General features: G+C 40.9%; 1 protein-coding gene across 3 annotated transcripts in view; it reads right to left on the bottom strand.

Moving 5' to 3' along the window:
• Positions 1–12104: 12104 nt before the first annotated feature.
• The window catches only part of CDH5 (cadherin 5), a 30963-nt gene continuing 22130 nt past the window's right edge, over positions 12105–20937 (bottom strand). For 2 of the 3 annotated variants that reach the window (XM_026856863.1, XM_026856864.1), the window contains exons 7-12: positions 19241–19494; positions 18527–18669; positions 17625–17749; positions 16083–16191; positions 15552–15797; positions 12105–14737 (exon numbers count right to left, since the gene is read on the bottom strand). In XM_026856863.1, the coding sequence (XP_026712664.1) occupies positions 14244–14737; positions 15552–15797; positions 16083–16191; positions 17625–17749; positions 18527–18669; positions 19241–19494 (1371 nt within the window). In that variant the 3' untranslated portion in view covers positions 12105–14243. Of the gene's footprint in view, positions 14750–15551; positions 15798–16082; positions 16192–17624; positions 17750–18526; positions 18670–19240; positions 19495–20937 lie in introns of all 3 variants that reach the window. The other variant, XM_026856862.1, reaches the window with a different exon arrangement.

Here is a 20937-nt window from a genome sequence, read left to right as displayed (position 1 = left end):
AGAAAATGCATTTCTTGTCTTGTAAATACAACAAACATTAATAATAGAGAAAGAATAAATACAGAGTGCAATGTCAATTTATGTAGCCAGTTTCCAAGTGACCACACTTTAAAAGGGAAGAACATGTCTCCACTCTGCTCTGAAATGTCATATTAAATTGACAAAGATATTCCCATGATAACTGTCCAGAAAATAGCTGGTATCACCACTCTAACTATTGCCTTTTGTTGATTTACTGTTATTTTGGCAACGTGAAAGCCAATGCCAGCTGATGCACATGTGCATCTGGCATGGAAAATACTGATTAAAAATTCAGTGATGTGGCTTGATATTCCAGTCAAAATGAGTTAAAATATCTGTGAATATATAGAGTCCATCTCTGAGAAAGTAGAAAGGTATGAAGAGAGTTGGTGCATGATATAAAAACATAGGAAGCTTTTGTTTTATATATGTTGAGCTAACATTCCTTGCAGTGCCAATGACAGCAGAGTGACCATGGCTGTTGCTTGCTCACTCTTCTCGTGCATCCACCTGAGAAGTAAGCATGGACTTACAACATGGTTGTTGCCCAGAGTCCAGTGGGGAAGCCTCAAATTGTAGAGCTGGTGAGACTGTGGTGTCGGCGGAGCATCAAGGCCCTTGTTTCCCCTACTCCTAGTTCTTCGGGGCTTACTTTTAAGTCCCAGGTGAAGCAGGGAGGCTGCAGCTGAAACAGTGACATTTTTGTGCATTGGTGATCACTTCTCAGGGTGCAGATACTTCCTGCTTCACTGAAATATTCAAAAAGTGTATGCACATTGGCTATGGAGCTACTAGAATATATTATCAAAACAATACATTTAATGCATGAAATGATCACATATTTAGTAAGAAACATGAGAAAGGTGCATTATTTAACACACCGCCTTGTGATGATGTTTAGGCTGGAGCTAAATACAGCTTCAGTTGTAATTATATATGTGCTTCGCCAGTGGGGCTTCCATAAACAGATTTCAAAGCCATGCTGAGGACAGTGTTACTACACTGATGTTTCTATTACTTTCAAAATCATTTTGTTTCTGACAATGTGAACTGACAACAAAATGAAAATGTGTCCCACCCACTTAGGGTACATGCTTGCTCTTTCTTTTCCCTTTAGTTGCCCTATGTGAGGGACTTGATGTAAATCTTGCACACTAGAAACCAATATCCATCTGCGTTTGAATTACTGCAGATGTAAGCCTGTGTGGCAGCAGCTCCAAGATGAGGGAGAGTAAAGAACAGCACTCCTTTTATTGATGGTAAGGGATTAGTTTTGCTGTGAAGAGATTTATTTACAGAGTCCGACTATCCTGAAGCAGCTCTTGGGCAGACTGTACATGAACTTGGATTTAGGAACAGCGTGGTGCTTCCCTAGGTGGTCTTGTAATCTGCATGGATGAAATGGGCATGAGAGAGAGGGAAACCCAGGGAAAATGCATGTGTTGCTGCCATTATTTATGTGGGCTTGCATGTGACTTTAGAAGCTTACACAAGGTACAGTAAAAATATACCCTTATGTCTGGCATTTAATATTTCAAGTTTTATTATGTAAAGACAGCCAAGACTGGTTAATTCACTCAGAAATTCTTATTGAAGTGACCAGTTTATGAAAATTATCTTCCTGCCATTGATGGACGTTTTAAAGAAAAGGATGTAACAAGACACAAAACAATATAAAGCTGTTATATGAATAATGTATTTTTACCATATTTTGCTAAGGTAAGAAAAATGCAAGTGATCTGACCATAATTATTTATTCCTTAGAGAAATAATAGGCCTACAATCATTACCTATGTTTTAGAATGCTCTATTAAAAAACAAGCAATTAGTTGAGCAAGTAAGCTACCATTATTTGACAGATCATTAGGCTGTTACATGAAAAAGAGGATTACTCATAAGAAAAATCAGAATCCTAGGGAAGCTGTAGCTAGAGATGAGATTAAGCAAAATGTCTTAATATTTAAACATGGTATTAGAGGTTGAGGATAAATGGCAGACAATTGATAATAACGTTTGTGTACAAATTGGCTTATATCATGTCTTGGCATTGAAGATGAGACTATCTGAACCTTAAAGCTGATTGACACTGAATAGATCTCCCCTTCGCAGGTCAAATTTGTCCTATGATGCTCTGTTCTTTTAAAGTAGGTACTGCTGTTGCTGGCATTTGTGACTTTTATGTAGACAAAGTGGGCTTGATTTCCCCGTAGGCTCTATTGCTCTATCTCCAATTGTAGAAAGTGTTTCTTTCTTGGGTTAGGTGACATGAAGTAGAATTGTAGAAAACCAAGGCAGATAGGATTTTATTAACTGAAATAGGAACCTCATGGTATTATTTGTAAAGATTTGGGGAAGTATGGATGAGAGAATTGTTTGGGTAGGTGAAGGTGTGACAAGAAAATAGGTTTGGGATCTGTTTGAAAAAGGTGGGGGTTATAAGGGAGGAGAAATACATGTGGGAATGTGGATGGAGGGGCAGAGTTCCTAGTTTGGGAAAGTAGGATGAAGGGAAAACAAACTCGAAACTGAGGAAGTCCAAACTGTGTTCTAAGAGGAGATGCCTCTCACTCTTATTGTGGCATCAGACTATCTGATGTCAGGGCTGTGAAAACTGTTTCTCTAGGTGATCCCCACTCATACTGTCTTATTCCTTCCTTTGGCTGCTTCTGTAGAAATATCTAGTGGGTTTTTCATTTTCTCAGGCTTCTTGGTAGGGTAAGTGTTGCAGCTCTTTATTACCTAGTAGAAAAGAGTTACTTGGGTGCAGCGCAATCACATGCTCAGCATTCAATAAGAACCCTTCAGTTTCCTCAAATAAATGAGATATGTGAAAAAGATATGCTTATTTTAGATTGAGTGATGCTCATCTAAGCTGAATCTGAAAATCATAACTAGCTGCAAATGGCAGAAAAAAGGCAATTGTGCTCTCTAGAGATAAGGGCAACTGATAGGTGTAGCAGCAGAAAAAACCCTATTAAAGCGAGTGCATTGGAAGGAATAAGATCAACTGCTATAATGTTTTTTATGTCTCAGACCTGCTATTGCAGCTTGAACTGTTCCCATTACAGCAAAACATTATTGAAAGGACTTAAATAGCTTGCCTAGCAGAGCAGCATATAGTAGTATCGCTGTAATTAAGCTTCCACAGCACTTCTATGATACACATATCTTCAGGGTCCTATAACCCAGCTTTCAAATCTTTATTTGGCGCTTGCAATATACCGTGCTGTGATTTAACATTTGTCCAAAGATAATAATGTGAAACTGTGCTCTCATAGTGGTGGAGCCTTGTTCAGATGAGAGGCGGTTAGAGAAATATATATGTTCCAGACTGTCCTACATGTGGGGAAATGGGCAGCTGAAACTGTGGGTATAGTGAAATAACAGCGTTTGTGTTCAGTAAGAGTCTTATCCCTGCGTGATTAAGTAGTTGTGCAAGTACTCAGAAGAGGGCAGGAAAATCAGTGGAGTGACAGTTACAGTCTGATTCCTATTTCATCTCCTCTGCTTGAGGAGGAATGTAATCAGCACCAGTCCCTTTCTCTCCATATGCAATATTGGAAAGTCTCTCAGGGTTAAGAGAACCCAATCGCCACTGAATGTGCATCAGCACGTGTGGGTGGGCGGAAGTTTGGATCTGCATTCAAAGTACTTCATCTGATAAGAGACCTAGAGAAGATCACTAGTTCATTGCAGTAGAGAAGAAAGAGACTCAGTAAACTTCAATTTCTGCACACTCTGGGTGCTTAACAGTGACTCAGGCAGGCATCCTCTTTATGAATGTTGGGTTTTTTTTCAGAAAGCATGGAAGCCTCAGGAAGACTTTAGCTTCTAAAGGCAGCATGTTAACAATATTCTTATACTCAGTGTGTGAATGCAAGGATAATTTCCTGGGCCATTGGAGCTGCTTAACATTTTGTGCTGCTTCGGAGAACTGGTAGGTGTACAGTTCAGTTTTCCTTCAGGAACTTGGTGCTATCAGCTTAGCTACCCTGGAGTTCAGTTTCTTCCATCTCCTTTGGGACTAATATAGATATTTCAGAGTCCCAACAATAACTAAGGTATAATGTTCATTCAGGGGTTTGGCTAGCCATAAGTCCAGAGAGTGTAGAACCTTGGTTGTGTGTATTACTTTTCATTCTCTACCTAACTGGAGTCCAGTTTAGCCCCATTTGAAGTGTGTCAGCTCTTAAGTTTAAATTCTACATGTGATTGCTTCCAAGGCTGATCCCTTGGATGTTAGCCCAAACAGCTGCTGTCATGGAAATGAAATCTTACCCAACTGTTCAGCTGTTCTTTGGGGTCTTCAGAGCTGTCTTGGGATGAGCTTTCCATGGTCAAAGGAAATATTAACTAGAGGTGACTGTGTTTCATGAGTCCTTTCCTGTGCTGCAAAGGATTTGAACCAGAGGGCCTCTGAACCTGGTGACTAAAAACATCAGAGGTGGGTAGAAATTAAAAAAAGCTAATTTTATTGCTATGCAAGAAAACCAGCTGGGTGTTGATTATTTGTTGTGGTCTAAAATGGCGTAATTTGGGCAGCTGCAATAAAGGTCTGATGTAAGTAGTATGAATGGCTAAATAAACATGTTTCTTAGAGGCAGAATAGAAGTAATGAAAAGGCAGTGAAACTTGAGTCCCTTGACTAAATGCAAGTCTTTTTCCATCCCATATGGAGCCACATGAGGTATGTTGGTCATACATTTAGCATCTCATAAAAATAAAATCTGTGCTTTATTTCTCACTAGTGTTTTCTGCTTGCAATAAATGCTCTTTGTGGCTATGGTAATTTTAACTTCCAGATGTGTACATGGCTACCCTGCTTTAACTCTCCCTCATATTAACTGTGTTACCCATCACTCTTGCTTACAGTGACCTATGAAAGGCTCTACTCATGCCTTATGCTACAGGTTCTCTGTTAATTGCAATGGGAATAATACGATATATATCATGCAGAGCTGTGAATATGTGCAGGGAAGGGTGTTTTAATTAAAAGTCTTTGTAGATCTTTGCAAAAACCTCTTGTGCCTGGAAGTGTGCTGTAAAATAATGAATAGCACTAAAACTTTCATCCTTAAAATGTGTAAGCATTAGAGAATGTTACTCATTCAGAATGCTTTAATGCATATTAACTAACCTTTGCAGTGATGCGGGGAAGTGTGTATGCATAGTTGCTATGGTACATGAAGAGGAAGACAATGGCCAGACAGCCTTTTAGAAGGGAGTCTCTCTTGGAACACTTGATGTGTAAAAGCAAAAATCTGGGCCTACATGACATATCTGAGATGAAAAGGGAGGTCTGTGTCATAGATAGGATACAAGCTCAGAGTTCTGCTCTTGCAAATAGGCTTTATTAGTGCATATTGTTTGTAAGTCACAGATTTCATCCTGAAATATGTCTACATCAAAGGCAGTCAGCTTTGCATAGGTCTGTTGGGTGACCGTTTAATGTTCTGCCAGTTATCCTTCTCTTGGAAGGCCAGGTGGTGCTTCCAGTTCACTCAGAAGTGATGTATGTGACAACAGATGAATCACACACAGCTGTGCCATAGAATGCCTTGTCTGCTTGACAGTACTTGCATCAACATCCAGAAAAATCCAGATGTTGCAACAAAATCCAAGAAACCCAGTTCTTGTTAGGGTTGATGCTTAATCATCTATCTATAGGAAGGAATTAATTGTGGAGAATATTTTACTAGCATTGAAGAGAATCACTTAATTTTTCTAGCTAACTCAAAGCTCTTTTAGGAAAGGAGGAAGGGGAGTCTGGCTGTGTTCTAACACTTTTTTACAGCTCTTCAGTAAGGGTATTATGCTTTTCGCTTACTCAAAGTGAGCGCTCTGCCTGGCTTGATGAGCAGTTTTGCCAGATCCATGCAGGTACTGAGAGACAGATCCGAGTCTAAGATGTGATTACTCAGTCAGGTGACAAGCGGTCACTGCCAAATCAACAGAATGAGATAATGATTTTGTGTCAGCATGAGACACAGCTCTGCTGCCTGGTATTTCTGACTGCCCTGTGTCTAGCCCTCTGCTAGCTTTCTAGGTGTATTGCTTGATGCCAGCTCTTTTGCACGGTCAACTTTCTTGGTGGATCCCTGCTAGCCTTGCCTTCTGCTGTTGTTTGCCACTGAGTACTAGAAGGTAGCACAACCGGGCATGGCCCTTGTGTGTTCCTGACCCTTGTCCAGGCTGCATTGGTCACAAGGGCTGTGGTTTTTGCTTCTCTGGATCCTTACCTGGCTCCAATTGCAGAGCTTATGTCATTCTCAAGCACAGTCCTGTTACGAGGGCAGTGCACTGCTTGTGTCTGCTTGCCCCCCATATTTAAAATGGCAAAATACTCCACGTTTGGGAAATCGTCAGACACTCAGGGCTGGAGTAGTTAGCAATGACATTCGGGAAGTTTCAGTATCCATCTGGGTGGCTCTTACCCAGCTGAGTGATACAGAGGAGAGCTTTGTAGTCTCCCCAGTTGTGTTACATACGTGTATAATCTCTGTCCATCCTTCCTCCTGTTCAAACAGTAATTCTTCAACCAGGAAGCCACCTGCTCTGCTGTACCAAGACATGGTAAATCACAGCGCCAACTTCTCTGACATTCCTGCTGGCTGGCCTGGGAAGGTGCACAGAACCTCCCCTGCTGCCCTTTAAGCAGGGCAAGGCTGTGCAAGCAGGGCTGCCTGCAAGTGGCACAGGGCCTGCTAACCTGGGTGGAAGCCTCAGGCTGTCACTTCTGCTTGACAGTCTGCCAGGACCGCAGTTTTAGAAAGAAATCCTCATCCTCAGCTTTTGTCAGCTGCGCGTAGTGGGGAAATGAGCTCTGGTCCTCTAAAGGAGAAGGAGGCCTGGCAGGGCGGTACCTGTGGTCGGTGTAGGTTCAGGTTTGCTCCCAGAGCTCTGGTTGCTGGCAGTGTTGAACACAGCATCTGTGGGAGGAACGAGGAGCAGATGGTGGCAGGATGGGACCCGTGTGCGTCAGGGGAACAGATGTGGGAGCTGAGCAGGCCAAGGTGGCTCAGCTGCTGCTGAGGAATGAGGAAGCTGTGTCCCTCAGGCTAGTCTCTGCTTACAGAGAATTTTCTACCTGTATGTAACATAACTTTTTGGATCAGAGGGAGAAATAACTTTTTTTCTCTCTCTTCTGTTTTTGACCTACAAATTCACATGCTGCTGTTTCTCTTTCTTCCTCTCTCCTCATACTAGCAAGATTTGCTTGCTATCAAGAAGCTGTTTTGGGGCATATTCTTATGCAAAGTTTTGCAAAGTGACCAGGCACTGAAGGGGAGGAGTGGTAGTGGGTAGGGAGTGCAGTGGGAGTGCTGGGAGCCCCAGTCCTCCTGCTCTGAGTGCATTGCAAACTGTTGCTGTCAATGGCAGAGCATCAGGCAGAACGTTGTGTTTGGGGAATGGGAATGTGTCTGTAGCATGGGAAAAAAGTAATTAAGGAGTGATTGAGGTGGGATTGGAGAGGTGGTGGCTGCTGCCAAGCCCTTTGTGGTAGTGCTGCCAATACCAGCTGTATAGGTGCTCGGAGGTCTGGATTTCAGCTGGGCCGTTCTGCCTGTTCCTGAGGGAGGCTGGCTCTGCTGAGGGTCTCAGTGTGTGTCAGTGTAGTCCAGCATAATTTGACTGTGGTTATGTGGCATTGAGGGTGACATGAAATAAGGAGCACCAGGCTTTTTGCAGAACAGCTGCCACTGTGCAGGAAGGGAGGAGGAGAGCAAGACGGGCTGGCTGTAAGAGTGAGAAAGGAGTGACCAGGAGAGGTGGTGGACTCAGAAGCAGCTGCTGAAGACGGCTGTGGGTGGCACAGCAGATTGCCAGTGTGCACAGTCACTTACTCTGCTATAAACTTTTATCATAACCTTCACCCAGTAAAATATTATAAACAGATTTGAAACTGGCATGGGTGTTTGCTCCTGTTCTCTGTGACTGACCAGCTTGAGTTCATCCTGAAGATCTGCAGGCAGCATTGTTTTGGTCCCGAAGGCAGAGCCTGCTTCTCCTACCATACCGCACACTGAGATGTGCAGAGCTGGTAGATCAGCAGAGTTACAGTAATCTGTCTAGAGGAGTAGGAGGAGGAGAGAGGATGAAGGCTGATTAAATTACTGATTACAAATAGAGAATTAAATCCACTTGCAAGGAGTCTTTGACTTTTATGAAGCCATTGATCTGTAATTGTGTGACAAGTGATTTCTGTGAATATTTTCAACTTGTAGGCGGCCCCTGAAAGGTTCCTGGTACTTTTTTTTACTGATTTGTTTGTATGAGTACTTGGGAAAGTTTTGCTGCATTGTTATAATATAGCAATAATAAACAAATAGTGACTAGTGGGTAGTGCATGTCTTCATACGCAGATATACTCATTGAAGACAAAACCCAACTGTTATACAAGAGTCACTGAAAATAAAAATTATTTGGTATTGCCTGAGAAAATCCTTATTAGTAGTTGCAGTTTGGTTTGGAAGGAAAAAATAGTCTAAAGAAGTAGGATTGGACAACATCTTTATCATCAAAATCAGATTTCAGTGTCACATGACAAACTAGCAGGACTTAGTGTTTGAGTCCTGGCAAACAGGCAAACGTGTCCCAAGTAGGGTGATCTGGACTGACGTCTGAGCAGAGGAGACATATGGAGCTTCCATCCTTTCCCCAGAGCTATTTCCCTGCCCCTTATGCCCTTCAAAACTCCTGCTTGAACAAGATCACTATATTTTCCTTTATAAATTCAGGCTGCGTAGCCTTTCTGGCTTCTGGAAAAGTTTGAGTATTTTTGTGAAGTCAGAGTTATAGCATGAAACTGCTTGAATTAACTTTCTGGAGTTATTAATTTTGTTGAACATGAATACGACGTTGGTGTGAGCTGATAACGGCAGAGAGGAGCGGGAAGCCCGCGGAAAAGCCGGCCGGGCGGAGGGAGCCCTGCCTGCCCGAGCGCTGGCATCGAGTGCCACCAGGCGTTCGCTGGTGGCCATGGCAGCCGGCGGCCCCTCCGCGCCACGGGCGGTTTATGAAGTGGCACAGCACTGACAGCCCTGACTCGTGCTAAAGTCGCTTGTGATTTTCTGCTATTGCACCAGCGTGCATTGTGTACATCTGTGGGGTGGGACACACTGGGCGCAGTAAGTGCAGCAGTGAAATCTGGCGCTTCAGATTCCTCTCAGTTTTTTGGCATTTTTAGGTTCTTCGGATCTGGTCTTTAAACGCGGAGAGGAAAGCATGGACAGTTGTTCAGAAAAGACATTTTAAAATGATGGAATTTGGGCTCCCTTTTCAGTCTGTTTTCTCTGTACTGCCCCAGTTGCATAAAAGTAGTTTGTAGTGGCTAGACAGTGTCCCAAGAAATACCTGCAATGCGGAGGCTTTCTGCGGGTCAGAACAGCAGATGGCTACACGACACCTCCTTTTGGACCGCTCCATTGGAGGTGTACTGGTTTGTAGACTACAGTGCAGGTCAGGCCTTGAGCTCTAGTGAGGCTGCCAGAAGAGCTCCTCGGACCACTTGCAGTCCAGCTGTTACTGACTTTCTGAAAAACCTGATTTGCCTTAAATTTTAGATGTGTTTCCCTGGTGAACTCTGCCTTGCTTTGTTCTGCTTGTTTTGGTAGCTTCATTCAGAGCACTGGCTTTCAAGTAGAGATTCTTTTCTGATGAATCAAAGAATTGTAGAGATTTATGATTGATTGTGGCATCGATGAAAGCGTTAACTAGAATGAATTAAGAGGGTCTTGTGGGAAAGCAGGTGGGGCAGACCCTTGCTGGGGATAAGTGGAAGGAAATGCTGGTTTTCCCTTTTCTTTCAGATCAGGCAGAAACAAAGTCAGGAAGCTGAGGGAGGTCAGCAAAGATCAATGGGTGTTTATTGCTCATAAAAGAGTTTTGCTGGTTTTGTTTTCTTTTCCTTTTTCTGATGCAGACTAAAAGGGTGTCTTTGCTGGTTTGTTTTCTGTCATGCTTTTTCTATGGTCTAGATTTAGGCTAAATCATCCACTTTGATCTGATCAGACTCTTATTCAGTTCCTAGTAAGACTTGATGACTGGTGCTACAGTAAAATTGTGATAGCTTTTAAAATGGGAAAGATATCACCTTGGTGGTTTCTTTCATTTCAGGAAGGATGTGAAGGTAAAACCACAAGAATTTTATTTCTTGGTTCCTCAAACTTGAAACATTTATTTTTAAAAAAGTGGGAAGGGAGAATAGGTTAAGAAAGATGGTGATTAAACTTTTTTTCTGTCTTAGCTCCACCCGAAATATAACAGAAATAGGTATGACTATTATTTCTAGGCAAATGGGATAGTTTATCTGCAGTTACTACCACTATGAGCATTTCCCCTGCATGTGACATATGGATAGGAGTAAAAACATTTAACATAAATGTATATAGGTGGATCTGTACTCTGAACTCTAAGCTCCAAAAAAACCAGTGTGGCTTTACATGACTTGCTCTCTACCGTTAGTCCTGGCTGGCTGGCAGTACCTGAGCAGGTCTGATTGACAGAGTGACCGGTCCCTTCTGGTGCTATTCTAAGCCCTTGTTGCTGACAGGAGAAAAGGGAAGAACCCACTGATTGAAGAGCGAGAACTCAGAGAAGATTTTTTTTTTTTTTTTCACTTTTATAACTAATCCTTCTGTTTTCATTGGATTTACTGTTCTAGTCTTCCTGACAGTGTATCAGTAGTACTGGGCTGTAATTGAATAATACCTTCTTTCTGTGAACAGTGGAAATTTGTTTTGATAACTTTAGCTCGCCTCACCTATCTGGGAAGTGCGTCAGTGTGCCGGGTGTTAATATTCAAACAGCTTTTCATTGCTGCTTTGATATGTATCAAGGATTCTGATCACACATAATTATTTCATAAAAATTTCTAATGGAGTGGGAATAAAAAACCTTTATTAAATGGTATGAACTTCTGCATCTAAATGTAATAAAATAATAATTTATGATATATTTTTAGGGATAAGAGATTAAAATGCATATTAATTAAATGAATGATGAAAACCTTTATGAGAATCTCTGCTACAAGTTGCAAGTAGCTGTTTAATCAAATTCTTTCTGTGGAAAAATGCATTTCATTATAACATAATTAGCACATCTATTGTTTTTAATACAACTTGTGCTAAAGTGTGTTTGATCTAGAGTTTGCTCATGGCAATTAGCAGTGAAGGAATTGAACTTTTGTGCTTTATTCCAGGCTTTGTAAATTGTAAGTACCATATCTGGGGAAAATTGATGTGATTTTTTTAAAGCGCTAGAATAATCTTGAGAATATATCGGGGCAGTCATTATTAGTAGCAAAAATAAATGGTAAGAAACTGTGCTATCTAAAGCTACAAATTCAGGGTGGTGGGTTGTTTGGGTTTTTTCTGTGTCAGGTGTGTACTCTTCTGTCATGCCCTATCTAAATCCTGCACTGTGAGAAAGCCAGAGCTTTTTCTGTGCTACAGAGTAATCCTGCTTGCCTGTGTTGGTAGCAGCGGATCAGAGGAGAAGATAGCAGGCCAGTGGCTGGGGGTGGTGCTGGGGGTGTCAGCCTTTTCCCCACCGAGGTAACACGGACAGCCCACTCGGGTAGTGGGCACAGGTGTAGTTGCCCCACAGGTGCGTGGCATGTGCTGCCCCAGGGTGTTAGTACTTCGGTTCTGCAGAATGTCCCTCACCATTTGAGAGGAGTACTTTTGCAGCAGGAAAAAAGGGCAGGATCGCAGTAAACACGGTGGTTCAAAATCACCCTGATGCCTGGCTGCTAAAATACCAAACATCTGCTCGGAAACTGAATGCATCCTGTACCACTGACAGACGTGAGTTCTCCAAAGTCAGAGGACTTACCTGCTGCTGAAACCAGACTGCATGCTCTGTTGGGATTTTTTTCTTCCTTACCCGAGGAGCTTTACTGACAGCTTTCTAAAGAGTGGGAGAAAACGTCTTTTACAGAAAGTCCTCTGGTGAGTTTGTTTAGTCCAAGTTAGCCTAGAGCATAGATACCAGTGTTTTTATGGTTGAGTTCACTGTGGCACGAAGCCTGATATTGTCTTCTGTGTGAAACTCATTAATGCACAGAAAATCCAAACTTGAGATTGGCTTTTATGGAGTAAAAACAAAAATAAAAATACAGTAATATAAAAAGAAACTATCCAGTGCAAACATCTCTATACAGTGGAACTTGATACAGTGTTACTTAAAATAGCTTTATAAAACAGGCTTAAAAATAGCGATTACAGGTAATACTATCTGGATGAGGCTTGCCAAAGTACTTTACTTACTGCACTAAATAATTTCATAACTAGCTTTACCTGTTGATAGCCAATACCTTAGTTATTGATGAAAACCTTAAACTGTAAGTATTATTAGTTAGCATTCTTTATAATATACTAACATGTGGAACCTCAATAGCATACACTGTTGATTGGATTAAGCAAAACAAAAGAGAATGAACACATTAAAAATAAAACCAAGGCTGTCGTCCCAACATGTACATTTTTATAAAGGATGTCATCCAAAGCTGATTTGACTGATGGACAGAATTCTACTTAGTTTCCCTTTAGTTCGTATTTAAAAATTTAAGTGATTGCATTATTGATGACAGTAGGCATTAGTGTCCAGCTAAGTATTGTATTGGACAACTTTTTACAGTAGTGAGGACTAATGTGAGACCATATTAGAATGCATTACTATTTCCTGCCAAGAAAGCATTTTGGGGGAAGGGAGTGTAAATTAGAGATGACATGAATAAGCGAAAAGCAAATTTGTGAGGTTCCACTATTCTGGTTTAGGAAAAAAAAGAAAAAGATTTAGTGTTATTCGGTTAGCTACCAAATTTAAATAGTCAAATCAACTAAACTAATACATACAGCTCCAGCACAGATTCTGCAGAATCGAGTATATGTGTGGTAGGACTCTGTTCCTGTTGAAGGCAATGGGGATCTGCATTGCCAGAAGCCAGAGACAGGCCATTGTCCTGAGACCCGCTTTTTACAAAATGTATTTGGCTGGGTAACTTCCTGCATGGGAAGTTTCATTCTGTTCACTCTGTGGCTCTTCATCAGGCAAGAAACTAAACGCACGCTTACCAGGGACATAGTAGTTGCAGCTCCAAAACCTTACTTAAATTTGTGGTTCTTTTATCCAGATGGTATTTGTGGGTATGTAGCATTCTGGTTTGGAAGTCTACAATATTTTCCTAGGTGGAAAATACCTGTTTTACAGTACCTGCTTAGAAAAAAATGAAAACAGTTTCACAGTAATGAGGCCCTTCGTTTGTTTGTCCCTGAAAAAATACAATTGCTTTAATAACATTGAATAAAAACCCTATTCAACCTCTTTAGAAATCTAGAGAGGCCTATGTTGCCATCTAGAGAGATTTACAGTATTGGAGTCTTAACATTCCCCTGATCTCCACATTTCCTGCCCTGCAGGATATGTTCCATTGAGTAACACTGAGATCCTATTTACAGAAAGAAAAAACAATTTTGCTGCTAGCTAGAGCAAATTCTAGCACGCCAGAAAGGTGCCTGAAATCATCATCAGGCTGTTAAAAATGACAGATGAAACCAGATTGGGCATCTAAAAATCTGTCTAATTTTATCTTTAGTAACTTTCATATATGTAGTAGAAGACTAAAGCAAGAATAATTAATAGGTTGAAAAGGAGGAATCATGCCTCTTTTTGAAAGTGATGGAATAATTTCTAATATTAAGTGATAGACCATATGTTCCTTCTCTCCTCTGCTGGGTAAGCATAAGTGTGGAATATCAATAAAGATGTTACAAGAAGGCCAGGCAAACCAGCTGGCTGGAGGTAGAGGAGGTTATTCAAAACATTCCTTCCTAATGCCACTGAACCTCTCTGTTCCAGTGGATGGCGATGACCTTCAATGCATGTTGAGGAAAACAGTACAGGAGGAGAAGAATGAAGGAGAAACTGGGAACAAAACCACATTTTAAGGAGAAGTGTCTATCTGGGTAGGCAGAGACAGGTCCTTGAGCAGCAATTTTGGGGAAAGAATTGAATGTTAGCAAGGATAGCAGTGCTGGGGGAAGTCAATATAGGTGATCTGTGTGTTTCTTTTTAACCCTACTGCTGTCAGGTTTTTTTTTATGTCTGTTTGAAACCCTAGTATGGCTTGGGTGGAGATCTGTGAGTCCTTCTTTGGCCATTGACAGGCTCTTGATGTCTATCTTATAGTGGGAGGGAGAAAATTCATGGTTAATTTGCTTTTAATACACAAAATCTTCATTTGGTTCTGATCCATACAGCTCAGCTAACATTTTAAACCTGGGTCCCCAGTCATTTAGAAAGTCATAATCAATATCTGAGTCTGAGGAGCCTGATTCCAAAGAACTGAGAGATTCTGCAATGGACTCGGCACCTTCGTAGCCATAGATGTGAAGCGTGTCATATGGCAGCAAATCCCTGTCATTGTCGGCTTCATCCTTCTTAACCTCAATCATCATTTCCATTTCTCCAGCACCTGAAGTTACATTTCCAGGAGGCTTTTGGACTTGTGCATATGGAGAGGGAACTGCTTCCGGCTTTACACCATTCTTGCGGACAGAGTTGAGTACAGATACATCATAGCTGGTGGTATCCATTTCACCACCACCTTCTTCATCATAAGTGACAAGCTGCTCATGAATCTCTGCCACATTCCTCCCAAGACCGCTCAAATCCTTCTTGTGTCTCTTTCTTAAGAGAATTAGCAATGTGATTACTGCAAAGAAAACTTAGATGAGCATGTATAAATAGAGAAGTAAGGAAGTAAAACAAATTGCATTTAAGATACGTAACACCGTCTGAAGTGTTTTTTTTTTTCCAGGGTGATTTTTTTTTTGAAATACATATTTATTAAAAAAATAGTTTAAAGTACTGTTTAACTGTAAGATTTGTATGTTCTCAAAGCAGTTCAGTCTGTAGAGGAAGTGTAGAACTGACTCTTGAGCTGGAATCACAAGTACAAATGCATAGTGTCACAAGTTTGCTGAATCAACTACTGCCTTGAACTGTTACATTTTTTTAATGCCAGGCATCAAATGTTGCTTATGTGGTAATTGCAAAGGAGGCATCTCTCAAGCAAGGAAAAATGTGCCCCTTCTCTGGTAGATTCCAAATACAGCAAATAGGTACCGATCTGCTGATTTATTACAGATTTATTTATGTATATATGTTCACTGTACTGTTTAAAGGGTTTCCAGACTAGTTCAGCCTTTGGAAACAGGAATCCTGTTGTTATTGCCCCAGAACAAATTTCCTGGTTTATAGCTCCATGCAAGCCTAGTAACAGTAAATCAAGTATATTATGCATATATGCAATAACCTTTCCAGTGACTCAGCTTTTCCAATAGAATGAACAGCTTTGTAGCTGACAGGCCAAATAGAAAGAGCAAGTGAGATGAATCAACTAGTTAAAATATTTCTGCCTTTGTGACCATTTTATAGCCACAAAGCTTTTGTAGATCTCAGTTAAGAAAAAACAAAACAATCCCCACATTTCAAGTCAAAGAACATTACAAAAGTCCAATACTTACCAATGATTGTGAAGATACAGATAAAAATTGCCACCAGTGCTTGTATACTAACTCCAACTTGTTTAGCTCTTTCCTCACAGAAAGTGAAGTTGCCTTTTTCATTACACTTGCAGACACTGATGACAAGTGTATTTGTGCTGCTGAGCTCAGGATCACCGTTGTCTGAGATGATGACAGGCAGGTAGTGGATTTTGGCAAGTTCACGATTAAACTGTCCGTATTTGACAGTGATATTAGCTGTGTTATCTAGAAGAAGTAACAACATCTAATTAAGTGATAATCTCTAGCAGATTTTCCTTATAGATTATCAGTCAGTTGGTACATCTTCTCCTTACACAGAGCCAGCCTTTAAGGAACCCAGTGAAACTTGGGTGGCAACAAACATTTTTTTTTCAGTCAGTTAAGCCTTTAAAAATAAATGGTTTCTTAGCTCAGCTAGATCAGACATAGGTCATTGCTACAGCTTTTCTCCCCTGTGTCCTAATGTCTCACTTGGGCTAGCGGAGAAAATGCATTGCAGGGATACGTTACCGTAGTTCTCAACCAAGGAGAAGTTACTATCTTCTGTGGCCAGGGAGTATTTGAAGAAACCTCCGGGTGATATTTCATCCTTGTCAGTAGCTGAAATCCTGATGATTACCTACAAAGATGGAAGAGGTCATAATTTTAAATATACATTGCCTCCAGTGATAAACAGTTACAGTTAAATCTGGGCTGTGTATCCTGTATAACCCTTCAGTAAAGGGCAGGGCAAAGATATCTTGTGATGCTCCTCTTCAAGTCCTTTCTCGGCAAGCAATTTTGTTGTAGGTCTTAAAAAAGAACACTCTGTCCCTTCATTCACAGGTGGGAAACTAAAGAGGAAATCTTGTGTAGTTAAAGCATAAAAAAAGTCTTATGCTCAAAGATTTATGGCTCATTTAAATACCTAAGATGGCTGTCTTGTAAAGTGTTCAACTTTCTTAGAAGTATGATTCTCATTCACTGAATGTCATTGAGACTGACACTTCTGAATGACATGCTTGTTTTTGAAAACCTCAACCTGGGGTAGATTAGATGTATAAAATATAAAAGATGTGTATGGTTGTGTCCCAAAGGTATCTTAAAAATTAAATTAAAGGTGAGATACTACCTTGTGTGTTCTAACATCAGAGAGTCTAGTCTGTGACAGAGTCTCTGTAGTGGTTTAAGCCCTACTGGGACCTGAGACCACGTTGCCGTTGTCCCTCCCCCACCCTCAGCTGGTCAGGCTGGAAGTGAGGCACAAACCCCGAGTTAAAATAAGAAGAAATTTAATGCAACTCTGTGATAAACAGTCTGAACAACAACAGTAGCAATGATAACAACAGTAAACAATAATAACAGTGAACAAGACACAAGATATACAGAGAAACACCGCAATGGTTACAGACAGCTCGCTCGCGTGCTCCCCGTCACCAAAGCCACAAAGGAAAAAGTTCCCGCGCTCCCGCACCCAGACCTGACATCAGCATGGTATGAATAACCCGCCTGGAGATCCCTTCCCCCTCTCTGCTGGGGAAACTTAACCCTATCCTAGCTGAACCAGGACAGTCTCATAATTAAACAAACATTATATGTACGGGCTAAATACTTGTGTCTGAGGCCAAATATCTAAAAGCACAAATACTAACACTGTTTCTGCATGCAGATACTTGCACTCTGGTGAGTACTACAATAACGTTACATGCAGCAATGTTTCTCATAGTATTTTGAAATGGATTCATTCTCAGTATCACGTATGAACATTTGTGTGATAAAACTGAATTGCTAATGTTTGCTCTGCAAGGCCTGACTGTACTTCATAGGTCAATGGCTAATGCACGTACATACAGGGAGAGGAACTGTGCAGCCCATGCGTGTAAGCAGGTAAAAGTCATTATTCCAACTTGTAAAGTCCCGAAGAGAGATTTCTGACCACTGATGTTTTGGAAATCAGTGAAATGATCAGGTGCCTGGGTATAAAAGCTGAGACTTCTATTAAAAGGCATCTTTTGTTTGAGCTTGCAAGTAGATAATTCAAGTTTAAGGGAAAAACTCTCCCTCCTGTCTCACCTTTCCTGGTGCAGCATTTTCACACACTCTGGGTTCCTCAGGGTAAACAAGTTCTGGAGCATTATCATTTTCATCAGTAACTATTACGTGAACTTGGGCATGTGATTCTCTGTCCGAAAGACGGCCTGAAATAACAACAGTACAGGTCTCTGAGATATCTGGAATCTCCATGCTGTCTAGCCTCCCCCCTTCTACACTGTGTCCACCTCTGTGCTCCTGCATGATGAATATGGGCAGTTCCTACCTCAGTCATTAATTTAAACTTTTCCCTTGACAGATTCAGATATTTTCCTCAATAATAAACTCTTCTATTGGGCTAATTCATCAAGGATCTATGAGGAAGAAAATGATAATTGCTTATGGCTTCCTGATTCTTCACACTGTGTGGCTATGCGATCCAGCATCGTTCTTGGGCACTGAGGCAAGAGGAACAGAACAGGCCATCTCTATATTATTAAATATCTTTCACCCTCCAGAAAAGGTTGGCCTGCCCCAAACTGACTTGTCCTGAGCCTGCCCTGCTTCCTGGCCTCCAGCAAAGCTACACTGGGTGGCAGCATGGGAGGGGGATTTTGTAACTGTGCAAGTGGGTGAAGTTGTCTGGGATGTTTATGCTCTGACCACAGTCTTATGCCTCGTTTCACAAGCTGCTTCCTCTCCTCATGCCCTTTGTATTCCTTGTAACAAACTGAATGCATTTTCGTAATAGCTAGGGGTCAAAACTGTATTTGACCTATTTGTAGGTACTCATTTGATTTGGAAGATTGCTGTGCAAATCCTGCAAGCATCCCTTTCAGTGGAAACAGGCTGTCAGGTTGCAGCTTTCCTTTTTTTGATAAGCTACAGCCCTGCCGTAAAGTTGTACACTGATTTCTTTCAAATAGGAAGTGGATAGCACTTACCATCTTCAAGGATTTCCTGAGCTGCTACAGTGATGTTGTATGAGGAACTGAATTCTCTGTCCAGGGGCTTGGGAAGTTGAATAATGCCAGTATCGGAGACCCTAATATAGTCTCCACTGGGACTAGCTCTTCGTTGAATAAATCTGTTTTTTGTTTAAAAAAGAGATATGTCAATGCAAGGGTGATAATACTGTGTTTTACTTCAGTTCTTCATAGTGAAAGGTCAGAGAGTTCTTGTGTGACAAATTACATTAATAACTTGACCAGGTGGTCTCAGAATATTTCCCTAAAATTAGGCAAGCTGTGACAGCAAAATATATCCATTGGAAAAGTTTCCAAGTTATTTTATTTTGCTGTTTCAGAAGTCAATTTTCTTTTCAAAGCACATGCTTGAGAGAGTTATTACAATAAAATAATGTAACAAAAAATACAACCATGTAAAGATATCCAGGATTATGCATTTTCCTGTAAATGTGCAACTGTTTTATCAGTAAGTTTATGTGGTAATTATGTGGGTAAATGTAATTTATGTTCACATTTGATGGTTACCATATATATCCATGGCTGCAGTGTTGAAAAAATAAAAATGGATGTTTTATTTGGCAGGCAGAATCTGAAAAATAGGGCCACAGTTTCAGTTCTTTGTCAAATTCTTGGAATCGTTAACAAATTCTCCACTTTAAAACAGAATTACTACAACTGGTGTTGCGTTACCTGATTTTCCGTGTAGCTGCATCAGGGTCATACGCCCAAACTGAACCAAGTGTTCTCATTTCTGGATCATTTTCCCTCACTTTAAATTCATACGGTAGTTTAGTGAAGACAGGAGGCTCATCAACATCAGTGACTTCAATGGTGACTGTTGAAATGCTCCTAGAGCCACTGGATTTAAAATAGCGAAGATCAACCGTGGGATCTGTTGCTTCAATGTCAAACCTGTATTCTGCTACTTTTTCGAAGTCCAGGGCCTAGAAAAAAGACAAACATAGATGTTCTTTCTTTGGAGACGTCCAAGTAAACTTTGCATTAGCTATCTCTGCAAATTTAAGCACCGTGCTCTAATTCGTGTTTGGAAATATTACCAAACTGCATCTTAGCTAGACTCTCAGGAGACCGTTTCCAAACTGAACTTCTCTTTCATTGAGTGGCTTGAGCAACCTTTGGTTTTGAACAGATTAATCTAGTATTCTAAGTTCAAAAAGTATTTCTTAATTTAAATAATTTTATTTTTATAATTCTGTAGCTACCAAAACTTGTTTAATTCCCTTTTCTCAAAGGTTGGGGATCAGATTTTGCTCTTCTTGGCTAGGCTTTCTGTTCTGAAGTCAGTCAAGGCAGACTTCATAGCTCCACTGACTGATAGCTGGGGCTTTTAGTGATGAATGACATCCGCTTCCTTGTTTTTCCCATTGACTGAGATTATAAAAGGAATCACACAATGGAAGGAAGGCCAGGAGCTAGGGTACGAAAATGCCCAAGCTATCACTCATTTTGAAGTTTGGATCCCTTTGCACTATCACCTGAGATTATAAAAGCACTGTGAAATACCCAGTTGTTAATTGTGGTGACTCTTGTTTTTCTCTTTGAGTAGACATTGCAAATGGAAGTGATAGTGCTTATCTAGCAGTTGAAATTTTATCTCACTTGGCTGTGTATTTAAAATTTTGATATGTGCATGGCCAAAAGTATGTTACAAAACAGTGGGGTGAACTTTGCCCACTGCATGTTAAAGGATGAGCTGCTTCCAGACTGCCCAGTGCATGTATGTATGGGGTCTCTTATTGCTCCTCCTCTGGGCAGCAGTTGCAAGCCATGCATTCCTCGGGTCCTAGAAAGACCAGGGGAAGGGCTATGTTTGGTGAAGGAAAGCTGCTTACACCTAGTGTGACCACAGCTGAAGACTTTACTGCTGGTGTTGGAATAATTGGTATTTTTTTTCCTTAAAGTTTTCTCTTCTTCTTTACAACATTTCTAGTCTTAATAGTTACAGAGAGAAATTTGGAAGTGGAAAACACATTCCTGTCAATCTGAGGATTTTTTTTTTTTTTTTTTTTAAACTGTAAGTCAATGAAATCGATGAACTCTTGGCTTGGCAGTGTCTGCGTAATGCAAGAATGTCCCTTGGTACAAATCAAGCAGGTCTGAGAATTAAAAAACAAAGAGCAAGCCATAATAAAGGCTTTGGAGAGTCTGGGCCCTCTGAGAGAGTTATAAGGAGTTAGTGGGGAAACTCTGAAAATCAGCCTGAGGAAATAAGGGAGGTGTGGCTCAGATTGGAGCAAGTACCACATTGTAAAGGACACTCTTAGAAGAGTGGTCGGGTGGACTTGTTCACATTTTCTACTTTGGTTTCACCTGGGTGGCGGAAGGGAAAGATTCTTTGACTTGGTCAGTTGGTTCATCTCTTAAAA

This window comes from Athene cunicularia (genome assembly GCF_003259725.1).
Source record: "Athene cunicularia isolate RWA chromosome 11 unlocalized genomic scaffold, athCun1 chr11_part1, whole genome shotgun sequence".
In the NCBI taxonomy this organism is placed as follows: Eukaryota; Metazoa; Chordata; class Aves; order Strigiformes; family Strigidae; genus Athene; species Athene cunicularia.
The sequence above is the reverse complement of the archived record's forward strand: the minus strand, read 5'-3'. Positions and strand labels throughout refer to the sequence as shown.